This window comes from Triticum aestivum, chromosome 1D (genome assembly GCF_018294505.1).
Source record: "Triticum aestivum cultivar Chinese Spring chromosome 1D, IWGSC CS RefSeq v2.1, whole genome shotgun sequence".
Classification (NCBI taxonomy): domain Eukaryota; kingdom Viridiplantae; phylum Streptophyta; class Magnoliopsida; order Poales; family Poaceae; genus Triticum; species Triticum aestivum.
Genome location: NC_057796.1, coordinates 338,795,159 through 338,810,341, shown reverse-complemented (window position 1 = coordinate 338,810,341; position 15,183 = coordinate 338,795,159). Strand labels below are relative to the sequence as shown.

The following is a 15,183-nucleotide window of genomic DNA, read 5'->3' as shown; positions in this document are numbered from 1 at the left end:
TGCACAATTAGGACATTAAACAACACAAGCAAGCAAATGATGCACACAGACTACAGAGCAGGCCAGAATCTAGTATAAAATGGAGGGGGGGGGGGGGGGGGCGAATATTTCGGCCATGAAATGGAACGCAAATCTAGTATAAAATTCCTCGTAGATTGCAGTCCACAGTCCTAACATGAAAACTAGATTGCTCAACTTCTTCGTACCTTTGTAGAGGATGATATCCAATGGCGGCACATCATTCACATGTTCAAATTCCCTTCTGGATTCCATGATCTCAAGAAACATTGCCATATGTTTCCTGTTGACCTTCGCCAACAAGGTGTTGCCCCCATTCATCATCTTGGGATCTAGGGTTTCCTAGATTTGATGCTGTGGGGGTGATGACAAGGCCTGTGGTGCGGGGGCGGCGGGGCGGTCGAGGATATGAGGGAGAGAGAGCGTTGCAGCACGTATAGGAGGAGGTCGGCTGGGAAAACTCTATTTGCCGCTAAATTAGCCAGAAAAAATGGAACGCTGCGTTAGAAAATGGGTTAGCCTATAATTCTTGAAATCGTTCCCGGTTTTGGGTAGCTGCATTCATTTGCTTTTGTTCTGTTTTCTACTTTTTTTGCATTTTTAATTTTTTTCCTTCTTTTCCTTTCTCATTTTGTTCATTTTTTTAATTTCCCTTCCATTTTCGTTCAATTTTCAGGAACGTTTTTAAAATCCGTGAACTTTTTTAAAATTTGTGAATATTATTGAAATGCCCAAAAAATTGTAAAAAAATGAAATCCATGAATTTTTTTCAAAATCTGTGAACTTTTCCAATTCATGAACTTTTTTAAACCTGTGAGTATTTTTTAAAATATATTTTCTTAAAAAGACTATAAGAAAACTGCAACCTTTTTTTAGAACGAGCTAGCCTAGGGCCTAGCATAGGTAGCGATGAAAAAGCCAACCCAGGCGAGCAGCAGCGAACAAACTTGAGAGCTAAGGCGAAACAGGAGGTCTCGCTTATTGCAATATTACATATTGTGCAATCACCACCTACATGCCCCAAGGGCCAAGGCCCAGCTTCCAACATGAAGAGACGGAACGAGCGGTGGTTCTACGTCGGGTTTGAACGCTTCCATCATGTTTTGGGAAGCTTCAAGGCCATTTTTACATATTCCTCAATCATTTTTTTATTTTCTGGTAGGGTTTTTTACTTATTATTTTATTTAAAAAAAATTCCCCTTTTTATTTTTAACATTCATGAATATCTTCAAATTTTATGAAATTTCACATTTTACAAAAAAACTAAAATTCACAAACAATTTAAAATTTGTTTACAAATTTTGAAATTCATAAATATTTTCCAAGTTCATGAACAGTTTTTCAAATTTATGATCTTTTTTAAAATATGTGAATATTTTTAAAATTCATGAAAAAAAATCAAAAATCATGCCATTTTATTCGTGGATTTTTTAAATCCCAGAAGTTTTTCCAAAATCATTAACATTTTTTAGTTCTGTCGACATTTTTAATACTTTGAAATATATAAAAATATTCAATTTCCTTTTTATAGGTTTCTTTGCAACAGAGATAAAAACAAAATAAATATGTGAAAATAATGAAAGAAAACAATCGTGTTTACTCCCTAGGTGTTGCTAGGTTGGGGAGGGTTTTTTTAGTGATGTGTTGGGTTGCTCACTAGGAGGTGAGGTGCTAGTGGGCCTGATGGGCATGCTGCAGCTCGCAACGAACGAGGTATAGCACAACCTGCTAGATGCAGTCAGATCAAAGCTGAAGTTCGATGATTTAAATAGAGACTAGCCAATCTATGTTATTTGGAAATTGGGTTATACCTAAACCATAGGTTTGCTGATGCTAGGGTTGCTAAGGTCGACCATGGAGTTTGAGCCAGAGCTCGAAAACATAGGTTGACCGCAACGAGCACGGGGACATATTGGGTTGTTGGGAATGGGCCAAGGTTGCCTGATCCGACTCTGGCGGGGCTCCGGCGATCCCCGGGCGTCGGTGCCCAAAATTTATATAAGGTTGGCCATCTTGAGGTTTTTATGTTGCATGGGATGGTTTGACAAGCTTGTGTGGGTTTTGCTGCATATGCATGGGCGACATGTTGTGATGATTTTCGGCACTTTGTTGTAAGTATTGTGTTTATGCTAGAAAGTTGTTTCCTTAGGATGTTGCAATGATTTTCTCCATCAGTTTGTTGCTACTGATGTGGATTTGTTAAATACATAGGACAAAAATGTTGTGTGCTAGGAACTTTTCTCAAGAGGATCTCATTAAAGTCTCCCACCATCAACCATGGGTTATCACTATGATTTGACAAAGTACACAACAATTTCCACGTCTCCTGCTTCTCATCAGTCTTGGATTCTCCATAAATACCCATAGACTGCCATTCAAAACCATCTTCCTTTATTTTCATATCAATGTGGTATCGAGAACACCACCCACCTTTCATTTGCAACCCATTCCTCCAAAACACAACAAAGACCACCACTCTAACCATTGATGTTTTTTTGCACCACCCAGTTAGGGAGCCCTACGTTTCCACCTAAGTCATTCAAGACCTTGTTTATTTGTTGTAGACTCAAATAAGAAGAGCACATTGGGGTCCTCCTTCTTCTGGACATCCAGGAGTCCTCGAATTGTCGGGCCATTCCCCAAACCCTGACAATTCCACGCCACAATCTTCATTGGTTCTCGCAGGGCTGATATGTCAGTCCCACTTCATTCTTGTTAGACATGCTGACATCAGTCTTAAACCCCTTCCTCTACTCAATAGTTTGTTCTACCTCCATCAACCCACGCTTAACCCCTAGATGCACTCCTAGTGGCTCTTAGACTGCCCCCTCGGCCTTGGGTGTGCGCTTATATTTCCCAACGTTCTTTCCTATTTTATTCCCATCCTTTTGTCTGTCTGCTTTCCCAATAGCAGTTGTTGCGACTTCCTTATTGAAAGGATCGGTATGGTCGACTAGAGGGGGGTGAATAAGCCACTAATAATCTTTAACTTCTTTTAACAATATTAAGGCTCAACAAGAAAACAGGTTGTGTAGATATGCAACTAGGTGAACAACCTATATGACAAGCACAACAACAACAAATGCAAGCACAAGATAAACAAACACTATAAGCTTGCACAAAGTAAAGGCACGAGGTAACCGCTAGTGGAGTCGATTGAGACGAGGATGTGTTTTCGAAATTACCTCCTTTGGGGAAGGTACATCTCCATTAGAGAGGTGTGGAGGCACAATGCTCCCCAAGTAGTCACTAGGACCACCTTATTCTCCTCATGCCCTCGCACAATACAGGGTGTCGTGATTTCACTAGTGGTGCCCTTGAAGGCAGTGATCGGTTATTTACAAAGAAGGTTGGGGATCTCTCCACAACTCAATTGGAGGCTCCCATAACACCACAAAGCTTCACCACAATGGAATGTGGCTCCGAGGTGACCTCTTCCATCTAGGGTGCCCAAACACCCAAGAGTAACAAGATCCACAATGGATAGTAGGGGGAAATCAAATATCTCTTGGTGAAAGATAGGGGCCTTCTTCTCCAAACCCTAGACAAACAACCAGTTTTGATGGCTAGGGAGGGAGATCGGGCGAGTTTAAGCTCGGGCAACAATGGAGCAAATGGGGAAAAGAGAGGTGAGTTTTCTCGGGCAAGAAGACCCCCTTATATACTGGGTAAAAAATTCCAACCGTTATGCACTGCTCGTGCTCAAGCGGTACTACCACTCGGGGGAGCGGTACTGCCGCTAAGCATGACAGATTCAAAGTGGCCCAGTGAGTACAGCAGCGGTACCAGCACGACAATTATGCCGGAGCGGTACTACCGGCTACAATAAGCGGTACTTCCGCGAATTATCAATGGGCATACAGATAATCCCACGGTAGTTCACACGGTGCCAGAGCGACAGTACCGCGTAAGTAGTACTATCATGTAACAACAACGGTACTACCGCGAATTACTAGTGGGCTAACAGAGAACCCTGTGGTAGTGCTGCGGGCACATCCACGAAAGTACCGCCCAAGCAGTACTACCGTGAATTCCTGAAAGCCTAACAGAGAACACAACGGAAGTAGCCACGACACTACTAGAGGAAGTAGCGCATAAGCGGTACTACCATGGGTACCAGCGGTATCACCGCTTAGCCTCTGCCAGTAAGACCAGGCATAACAGAGAACTGCTTCAAGGTTGGGGAAGGGAATGTTGGTGAATTTAGGTTGTGTACGTGTTGATTCCACTCATACCTTCCAACGCGGACCCCCTCTTAATAGTACATATTTCCTACGACTCAAATCAAACAAAAAGAAATGTCGAAAAATCTGTCTTTTCTCTTTCCATATCTGAGGGGAATAAAACCGTCTTGTGCCATATATAAGAATATCTGAAATGCTCAATGCACACGGTTAGTCCGCAAAGCGCATTGTCATCAACACCAAAACCACTTAGAGAGAGATATGCCCTAACACTTATCCTTCTCCTTCTCCGCCCTAGCCCTCTCTATATTCCTCTTTCTCTCTTCTCACACTTTGTGCTTCCTTCTTTACGTCTATACTGCAAGATCACTCCTTGAGCCATCTACTCTATCCTACACCTCCTTATAATGGCACCTACCCCATCTTCAGCAGGTCCCATCTCCCTACTAACTAAAACATAAAAAAATTTGCGAGTTTAGCAGTTCTGTTGGAGCAGCCGAAAGATTTTTTTAGAGGACTAGTAACCTTGTCATCCTTGCCCAAAGACGCACTAATGTTGCTCCCTCGTCTAGTGTTAACCTTTTTCCATGAAATATCACTAATCCTTGATCTCCCACCCCATCTTCCATAGCTATCGCCCCTGCTCGACTACCATCTCCTCTTCCACCACTCCATCTACTCCTCTCCTCACCACCCCCACCTTCCTGTTCTCTATAAATGTCTTTTGCCCTTTCTATATTGGGAGTCCTCACTTTTTTAAGTTTGATCTTGCATGCCTGAACACCATGTCCCTTAACATGACACAAAAACCAAAAAAAATGGCAGGTATATACTCCCATTATCTCAATTCTATCAACATGCACCATGCCACCTCACCATATATGCCACCTCATCAACCACTAATTATTTCTCCTAACATGCATGGAAATTATATTTATATTCTCTCTCAACATGCACATATCCCTACTCACCACACATGCACCTCATGAATCACGCTAATCATATTCTCTCAACATGCATGGGAAAATACTACTTATATTTTATACTCCCTCCGTCCCAAAATTCTTATCTTAAATTTGTCTAGATATGGATGTATCTAACACTAAAATGTAACTAGATACATCCGTATTTAGAAAAATTTAAGACAAGAATTTTGGGACGGAGGGAGTATATATTTACAACTATATAATAATCAAATAGAGTACAATATATTATATCTATTTTTATTAAATTTAACTTTCATCAAAAAATATTGCAACCAATCCCCGCCGCAACACGCGGGGTATCATCTAGTTTTTTTATTCAAAGTGGACCCATATATTTTCCTCTTCCCGTCCCTCCACACCATTATAGTAACCTAACTGCCTCTCATCAGTGGTTCAACCACTAACATTTTTACTGGGATTCGAATGAACTTTCACATTACCACCCCATCAGGACCCACATCTACCTCCCGTGTTTCTCCCATCAAATTTCCGAGCAACTCCCATTATCACGCTGCATGTCACCCAACAACAGATCATACACTCTTACCCATATAGTGACATACTTGAATTCATAATCCTCGATACTTCTGGATGGGACAAATTCCCTCCAGCAGTAGCAGATCCTTCTCAAAAGTCCACCCCCCCCCCCCCCCCTCTCCTCAGCCTTCCTCTGATCCGGCTCTCGCCTGAATGTAAACAGGTAGATGTTTTCCCCCATATCCCTGCAGTCCACGCCCCTCAGCGGGCTCCTTGCCCGTCCCAGAGACGGGGTGAGGGCGTACGCATAGGTTGGTTTCTCGGAGAAAAACTTTGTCATACCTCTCTGTTCAATCATGCCCACCATACCGAACCTGGCCAATCGATCTTAATTCCCTTCCTCTCCGCCTCCGACAACTTCAACCCTTCAACATACCCTCAACCTTGTCCATCGATGCAGAACAAGATCAGATCGAACCAAACTAGGGGACTTTGTTTTATGATCGCGTGTCATAGATCACCCGAAAGGCGGTGGGTGGAGATGGGGAAATGTTAACCTAGACACTAGGGTTTCACTGGGGAAGGAGAAGGGGTGGTCAGGAACAGGCTGAGCACGTCACATCAACGGGGAAGAGTGCATGTCAGCCAAGAAGGCAAACCCTAACTAATGATAGCGACATACATCACCTCGAGGTTGCCTAACACAAAAACCCACACACGGGAGGGACCTATGGATCAGTGTGGTCCTAATCCCACACAATGTGTTTGATATAATGCAAAGAGAGAGGGGAAGGACAGGGAGAGGAGGAAAAAGACCAAATCAGTCCACATAGATTTTTTTTTTTTTGATTTTTTTGCCAACTCAGCCGGACAAGCAGACCTCATCTATCATAATCGTTGTCCAAACAAACTCAGCAAGCGGTCACTGTATTCAATGAAAAATAGGTTTTTCGTCAATGAATCAGTCACAAATCGTAAAGTTTTTGACAGTGCTACAGCGGGCTTACGCCGGCCTGAACCATTTTCACAAATCATAAAGTGATGGCCAACAGCTAATCACGCCGCGATAGTAGTGGTTTTGTGGGATTGACTCCGGCCGTGCCTGGCCTGCAATCAACAACATACGGCTAACCTGCAGATGTCCAGGATCATGACCTTGAAGGCTACTTCAGAACAGCTATCTGACACAAGACCAAGTCTTCATTGGTAAGTCGAAGGAAGGACTCAAGTGGAATTGGGGAAGGATGTCTTCCAACGCCCTGCGCACAAAGGACCAACACCAGCGACGCGCCGTATGCAAGTTAAATCTTCACAGGTGTTATCTGACTCTAATCAAGTGCGCAGAGAAGAACACAACATCAAGCCATGAACAAATCATGGAAAGGCCATATCCATCTGCCCTCGGGAATACTTGCCAATAGATTATTCAATTAAACCGCGGTACTGAGCATCATATGACTGAATGATGATCAGACATTGTTTTCCGACTTGCTGGCGAAAATTACTAACCTAGAGACGTTTGAGCACGACTCTACAGCACTACCAGCGGCCTTTCTAGCACAAAACCCATTGCATGTTTTTACAGTTACATCCAGTAGCTCCTAAACGTCTCGAGATTCACTTTGAGCAAGCAGCCAAGAATAAGCAACAGATACAGATCAAATCGATTCGTCTCGATTGTGCTGATCACTCCCACTCTACCACAGAAAGCACTGTTGAAAAACCTGCAAGAGATATGCCAAAAAGTTACTGAGAAGCATGTCCACATGCTTGTCTTCGTTCTTTCAGAAACAAAACCAGCATGATACGGATAAAAAAAAAGGAGCAGCTGTCCAGTGGTGCTTGCTGGGCAAATATTTGAAGGTGCTTAGGACTAGAATTGTGCTATGAGCCTATGACATGGTGGAATTTGTTGAGTAATGTGGTGTTCATTAGCTGTAAACCTATAAAGACTCATCCCTCTCATGTTCTTTTCAAACACGCACACACAACTGTAGAAACACCAACGACATCCAAAGAAGTCGGTCATTTTTGTAAAATTCATATATCTCATATGCTAACCAGTGCTCCATAAAGCAAAATAATGGTGCGGTAATAACGGTCAACCTACAGTTTGTTCCAAATTAAAATCTTACTGTTTGCTGGTACAAAACAAAGAAAAATATTAGTAGGACTGACAAGACACAAAAAAAGGCAAACAGCTCTTTTGAAGTTCACAGTGGGCAAAGAGTTAGGGAAAATTAATATTTAGATATACACAGACAAAATGGAAAATGAGTGGTTCTGCTACTAGTTATTACAACACCCAGAGAACATATCTAGACACAAACTAGTGAAGCAGGTTTATTAGCCCATTTTATGTTGAGCTTATATATCTAGTCAGTTGTCACCATTCTCATGGACCAACAAAGCTCGGTCTATAAAAGACATAGGACGAAGTAAAAGTTTACTATGCTAAAACATGCTTCCATACAAAGTAGATAATATAGCTGAATAGTAGCTGATGGGGTACTTACGCATTATCTGCGAATATTGGCAGCTGCCACCATACTTGAGTTCGAAAGCGAAGGCCAGCCACTAAAGGACATCATGTATAAATGTGACTGCTGCAGATATCTCCCTATGTAGACAAGTGTTAACACAAAGCAATATGAACACTCTGCATACTTGAAAACGCGTTCTGCATAGAGGTACTATGATCTAGTAGCCTCTGACCATGAAAACATGTGGTAGGTTCCTTTATTCCATTATTGCTGGCATCAGTATAAATGACTCGATGAGCAGACATAAGTACTGTGAGTGATAAAGAAGCTTTTAACCAACAAATTTTTGGTACATCAAATAGTAAACACACTGAGGGTATCAGACAATGAAATGAAGGCTGAATATATTTTTTTTCAGGCTTATAGCATTGCACAAAAACTCATAGGTCGTCCAGTTCCTCTTGTAAGATGCAGAGCCAAACTAAGATTCCATGACGCAGTAGCATGGTATCCCAAATGTTGCTTTAAGTTGGCTCTTTTATATGCACACATTATCAGAATACAGTTTCCAAGTCTTGGCATTCTTTAACTAGGGAAATAACATATGACAATACAGTCAAACTCAGATGCAGACATCAACTAACCATACAAAATTTATGCTATAAATGGAACTCTATATATGACAGCAAACAAGAGGAACCAAAATAATGCTAGCATCCACAAAATTATAGAACTGGTGGAAGGCTACACCACTATCATTGATACATTAATTACATAACGACATCCCACGTGTAAGAGCATACCTTGTTAGTATTAATCAAACTGATGCCAATGTTACCATTAACTCAACTCAGGGGCAATCTGGTTGTAAGTGAAAACCATGTTTGACTCAGTTGGTGGATAGTGTATCTTTAAGAACATGCCCTTTAGCTGGTCATGGGAGGCCATCTCCTCTAGAACCTTATCCTGAGATATCAACTTAGAACAGTGATCCATTTCAGCTTTTGATAGCATGTTCCTGACATTATTGAACTCATCCTCTTGAGAGAAGACCAACTTGGACAAATGGTCCTTTTCTGCTTGCCTATCGTACTTGTCACCTTCACCTGTTCCATAAGTTATTAAATTGTATGTATATACAAATTTCTTCTGTCCTATCCTAAATGCCCTACTGATAGCTTGCCTTCCCACAGCAGGATTCCAAACCACATCTAGAAGAACAACTCTTGAAGCTCCGGTTAGGCTAATCCCTTCACAGCAAGCTCTTGTAGATGCAAGTAACACCTTCGCATCACTATCTGGATTATTGAAAACTTCAATTGAAGTCTGACGATATCGTGGTTGGATCTTCCCATCCATTTGGAGAATCTCTTTCCCTACTCTCCATTTGAAAAGCTTGCTAAGGTGTTCTTTTATCAATTCTAATGGCTGAATAAATTGACTAAAGATCAATACCTTTTCTTTCAGTGCTTCACACAAACGAACGACTTCAATTACAAATCTTGTTTTAACCCCTTCATAGGGATTTGACCTTAATCTCTCAAGCATAGGCTTATCAATAAGTGAAGCTTCCTCTTCGGACATGTTGATGGCAGTTACAAGAGAAGGATGTGTCGAAGCTAAGGAAATAACATATTCATGTTCAAAATTATTACCAGACCCAATATTCTCCACCTTTCTAATGATACTCTTCTGAAGAGGAGGAGGTTTCAGAACAATCACACTCTCTCTAAGCCCTGGAAGAGTTCGAAGAATGGTGCCATTATGGATATGAACAAATGGCTTCAGTATTGATCGAACTTTCTCTGCATTATCATCAGTTACATTACTAGTTAATGAAGCCCAAACTCCTTTTTCGTATTTGTCAGAAAACTTATCCTGTCGCTTCTTTGAGACATAGTGCCTTCTGCCCACTTTTTTTTCAGTCAAAAACATTTCACCAAACCTAGGCCTTACCAAACAGAGTATATTATAAAGCTCAAGAAAATTGTTTTGGAAAGGAGTTCCTGATAGAATTATGCGCTTCTCAGTTTTAACTTTTCCCAATGTCTTCCACATAATACTGCGCTCGTTCCTAGGTGTGTGTCCTTCATCTAGCACAAGCAAACCAGGATTCTCGAGAAGAATGGTTCTTACTTTGTTCCCTTCAGTGCAGCCAGATTTTTTTTCCGATGTTAGTTTCATATATAGACCATAACTTATTCCAAGAATACCATGACCCTTGTTCCATGAAAGCAGTTTTACAAGCCTCGTCAACTTCTCTGTCCGATGCTCTTTCTTTATTAGCCTACATATGTCTCTGTCTTCTTTCCCTGAAAAATCTGTGGTGTTCATTATATGGAAAGGAACATTGACGTCCCATTTTTTGAACTCCTCTTCCCAAGCAAACAGCATCCCGCGAGGTGCAATAATAACTGGCCGACAGTCTGGAAATACCTTCATATATGTCTGGATAAAAACAATCGCTAAACGTGTCTTTCCTGTCCCTGGGGCATGACAGATCACACATCCTCCAACAACATCAGGTTTAGCTCCATGCTTCAGCTCATCAAGCCTAATATCACCAACTAGATTTGTCCACATAAATTCAAATGCTTCGCGTTGATGCTGATACATACTAGTAATGACACCAGGGATGAGATCCCATACTGTTCCATACAGATGGAAATCTTGAGATTGCCCGTCAACACTTCCAGCTTGTTCACAAAGATCATGATACATCAACGCTTCCTTCAAATAAGATCCATTTCGCCAAGGAGTTTTTTCTGCGTAATTTGAGACCTGAAATGAAAGGAGTTAACTGATGAAACTTACCTTTGTATTGTGGAGTGAGCTAAAATTTCGAGAGAAAAAATACATGGCTCACCATTGATGGTAAAACAAATCTGATTTCCAGATTTACCAAGGAGCAGTATTTGCATCTGATTCCTATTTGGTCATCAATAATAAATTCATGCTTCCCTCGAGAACAAGGTGTTTTAGAAGGAAGTCCAAGATCTAGCACATTGCTCTCTCCTTGGTGCTGCAATATAATACAGGCTAATCATTTCAACATGCTGTAAATATAAGCATGCGACAAGTAGAAATTCTAGGAGAAGTAATATGGTGCATTATATAGTTAAAGTTGACCAGATTCTCCTGGATGCAACATTTCTAGTGTAAAATACACAGATAGCATTAAGGAATCTTTAGTTTCTATGGATAAGTAACAAATGGTCAGAGGTATCTATTAGTAGCAGTGGCGGAGCTTGACAGAGATTGTTGAAGGGGCTAGGCAGTGTTGAGGGGGCAAAGAATGCAAATTATTCTTGAATTTTGACTAATATTTGATATTTAAGCCGGGTATATATACACATAATGGATTTTCTAGAGTAGGGGGGCGATAGCCCCCTTTGGCCCTAGGGAAGCTCCGTCACTGGTTAGTAGCATAAAGTATGGTTTGTGTCAACATTAGCTGATCATGCCAAGCAGAGATAATCACTCTCAAAGTGTGTTCCATTAAAATATTGGTAAACATTGAACTTATGAAACTAGTCCTGTTCTTTTATCTGAGAATACAGGGATGAAGCTACGAAGGTCAGCCTCACATTAGGTGAAATCCTTTTTCTTTCTTGATCAGCGTGAATCTTGAGCTCCATGTTCCTCAAACTGATCAAGTCTGAGTTTTCTGAAGTTAATCATGTTATATATTCAGATCGGATATAATAACAGCTCAGTCTGTGCAGTTATTAGCTTATAGCCAGGTCTAGTTAAACAACTACAGAAATTTTAAAATAATTCAATACCTACTTTAAAAAAAATAAGGGACTGGTTAACATAATCAAATCAACACCACTAAGGAAAATAGAAGAACAACAGTCATGGATCTGCAAGGTCAGAGACAATTGTCATGCTGCAATACAAACTTACCTCGTCATCATAGTAGGTTCCAATATTCTCTGACTCTAAAGCAAAGTCAAAGTCACCCCACAGCATATTTTGTTTAGCATTTTGCTCTGGTATGTCAGCTGGTGTGGAATTTTCAGTGCCAAATGAGAATACCAATGGATGAGGATCCTTGAAATTATAGTCGAACTGAGGATGCTGGTCAAAAGGAGAGAATCCTCCATCTTTATCGCCACTGATCTTATCCATCAGAAGCTTCAGAAGTGACTGTCGCTTTAGTGTTTTTGAACCTGAACGGCTGGATTTCTTGGCAGATTTTCCAGATTTTGATGACAAATGCTTCTTTTCCTTCCCAGTTTGGCTATCATCGCCATGCCTTTTATTCTGATCCGAACTGGATGGGCTAGAATCCGAGTCCAAATGCCGCTCAAACAATTGACGTTCCTTAGTCGTCGTTTCAAGCTTCAGCCTTTTCCTCCTCTCAAGATCCCAAGTAAAATGTGTCTGCTTCTGATGCTGTGTAATGTCATTGCCCACTGGACCCTCACTGCCATCTTTATCAAAGTTCAGTGGTTGAATCCCTGGTTTTTTGTGAACCTCCCACTTGAAACCATCTGCTACAGTATGATCAATTATCTCATCATCAGATGAGTCAATTCTGTGGTGGGTTTGTATCCTCCTCCGTCGCTTTGAGTTGTTGCAGCTGTTTGGGGTTGCTTTTCGTATTCTCTTCCCTGTATTTGTATAAAGAGGCAAAGGCCCGGCCCTTATTTTAGCCGAAGATGAGGCAATTTCTTTCTTGTGTTTTCTCATTTCGGCCTCTTCTTCTTCTTTTGCTTTCTTTTTTGCATCCTCTTCTTCCAGTTCCACTTCTGAATCATGACTGGCACTATTGTCATCATCGGCACTGTCATCATCCTCGTCATCCAGTTCCACTTCTGAATCATCCTCCTCTTCTGGCTCATCAGACAACTCCTCAAAATACGCATTGTACGACAACCTATCTTGCTTAAGCCCCCATAATGAACGAGTCCTCCATGCAACACATGGCACGACAGGTTCCTTTTTTCGCGGCAACGGTTTCCTCTTCAAGGCCTTACTGGCATCATTGAGCACTTTTACTTCCTCGTCAGAGTCAAGAATTTCTATATGCGATCTCCCTTGATTAAAGCCCGTAGCTCCTTCTCGCTTAGTCTCCACCTCATCCTTGATAACATCTTCTTCCTCCTCCTCATGGCACCTAACCTCACCAGCAACAACCTTGTGATCCACCGGATCCTGCGTTCCTGCCTTAGCATCAGCGTTGTTTGGCGCCTTAGCATCGTCGTTGATTGGTTCAGACATGCCACATTCATCTGCATCATGCATAGAATCGTCATCATCACCATCATCAGTGAATCCCATCTCATCCTCGGCTTCCTCCAGATCGCCACCATCGCCGTAAGCACCATTACTTGCCTCCAAATTACCACCATTACTGTAAGCACGGATCAGATCTGCAACCAGTCTTTCCTCCATCATCTCGTCGTCATAGTAATCTCCAAAGTCATCTTCAGACGCTGCGGCCTCGTCACCCATCATCGCATCCGCAGTCGGCAGCTCCCTGTCTCCACAGCCTACTGTATCCTCTTCATTCATGTGCTCCTCATCAACATGAAAACCACCACCTAGCCCACCCCCCTCGCCCCCACGACCTTTCAGCCCCGCTGCATCGCCTGATACCACCTCATTCATCGCATGACACGAATTCGAACCATTGACCGCCCCACTCCCCTGATGCTCATTGATTCGATTCCCACTAGCGGCACTGTGATGCTCATCCCTCCCCTGGCCAATGCCGCATGCCTCGTCGGCGCGAGATTCGCCATTATCATCGCCAGAAGCATCATCACCTCGCCGCGCGCTGTCGTCACAGCCATAGCGCCGGGACACCTCCACCCAGTCTCCACAGGCGGGCGCATCCGCCTCCGCCTCTGCCTCCTTGCTCTTCACGGAGGCCCGCGGGGGGCGCCCTCGGCGATTCGGTCTCGTTTCCGACTTGGAGGAGCCTGCGCCCTTGCTCCCACCGCCGCCGTCGGCATCCGCGCTCGTCGCCCCCTTCCTCCTCCTCTTGGGCCTCGGCGCCTCCTCCGGCGCCGGCGGATGGATCGCCAGCCCCCTCGATCGCGTCCGCGTCGCCACCGCCCCCACCAGCGGCACAGGCATCGCCGCCGCCGAGGAGGAGGAGGAAGAAGAGCGCCTGCTCGCGGCAGCAGCGGCCGCAGGGGCCTCCCCGTCGAGGTCGATGACGATCGTCCCGGCGTCGTCGCGGCGGCGCGCGCGTGTGGAGGGCGCCGCCGGGGCACCTCCGCCGGCGCGGGCGCGGCGGCGAGCGGCGCGATCCATGGGAGGCGGGGAGGGGAGAGCCGAGAGCGAGTCTGTTTCCGGAACGGCGGAGGCGAGAGTCGTCAGGTCAGGTGGGGGTAGGAGGAGTCAGCAGAGGTATGGTACTACTCCTACTCCTATACTCCCTGACGCTCCCCCGGTTAGCGGGCGTGGGGTTGGGGTTTATGTCGACGCCCCGCGAGACTGACGCGCGGGCCCGGGCGGGGGGTTCTGTGGTCCACAGGGAGAGAGAAAAGCCCGCGAAACGGCGGCGGGGCCGGGGCCGGAGTCCGAGGAGGTGGGGGAGGCCGGATCGGGTGCGGCAACCGTGCTGGAGACGATGTGTGTCCTTGTCGTCGCCCCTTTTCTGGGCTTTCCCCTCTGGAGCGAATCCCGCCGTGGGTTCTGTGCCACCGTCACTCAGCCTTTCGGCGGCTTTCGGAAGCGATGGACGCGTGAAAGCCGTTAGCGCTGGCCACTGCGGTGCTTCCTTCGTTCTGGCCCTGTATTTACTCCCTTTCGAGCTGGCTATATTCATGGCGCTCTTTTACCGGCTTTCCCGAACGGGCGCGCGCATTGATTAAATCTACTGAGTGACTGACGACGGGGTCGTCGTCGAAGCGGACGACGGGCCAGCGCGCTAATTTCGCCGTGGATGGAGCAAAGTTAGGTTACAACTGTCCATAACCACTGCGCATTTTATCTACTACGGGCCAGCGCGCTAATTTCGCCGTGGATGGAGCAAAGTTAGGTTACAACTGTCCAAAACCACTGCGCCGTGGATGT

At 44.0% G+C, this 15,183-nt stretch overlaps 1 protein-coding gene across 2 annotated transcripts; it reads right to left on the bottom strand.

Moving 5' to 3' along the window:
• Positions 1 to 7,061: 7,061 nt before the first annotated feature.
• On the bottom strand, positions 7,062 to 14,553 carry LOC123181895 (SNF2 domain-containing protein CLASSY 1). 2 transcript variants are annotated; one of them, XM_044594302.1, is made up of 5 exons: positions 12,058 to 14,553; positions 11,015 to 11,170; positions 8,952 to 10,929; positions 8,182 to 8,458; positions 7,062 to 7,389 (listed from the first exon to the last, which is right to left on the bottom strand). In XM_044594302.1, the coding sequence occupies exons 1-3, from the start codon at positions 14,416 to 14,418 to the stop codon at positions 8,989 to 8,991; spliced, it is 4,458 nt and encodes a 1,485-aa protein (XP_044450237.1). In that variant the 5' UTR covers positions 14,419 to 14,553; the 3' UTR covers positions 7,062 to 7,389; positions 8,182 to 8,458; positions 8,952 to 8,988. The 2 variants fall into 2 exon arrangements, with proteins under 2 accessions (XP_044450237.1, XP_044450236.1); XM_044594301.1 differs by having other exon boundaries at positions 8,182 to 8,285; positions 12,058 to 14,552.
• Between the last annotated feature and the right edge of the window lie 630 nt (positions 14,554 to 15,183).

Excerpts from the sequence above, each read along its gene's own strand:
- LOC123181895 (XM_044594302.1), bottom strand. The coding sequence starts at position 14,418 with ATGGATCGCGCCGCTCGCCGCCGCGCCCGCGCCGGCGGAGGTGCCCCG. Across the intron at positions 11,171-12,057 it reads GAACCTACTATGATGACGAG|CACCAAGGAGAGAGCAATGT; the intron begins GTAAGTTTGTAT and ends ATTATATTGCAG. Across the intron at positions 10,930-11,014 it reads GATTTGTTTTACCATCAATG|GTCTCAAATTACGCAGAAAA; the intron begins GTGAGCCATGTA and ends CTTTCATTTCAG.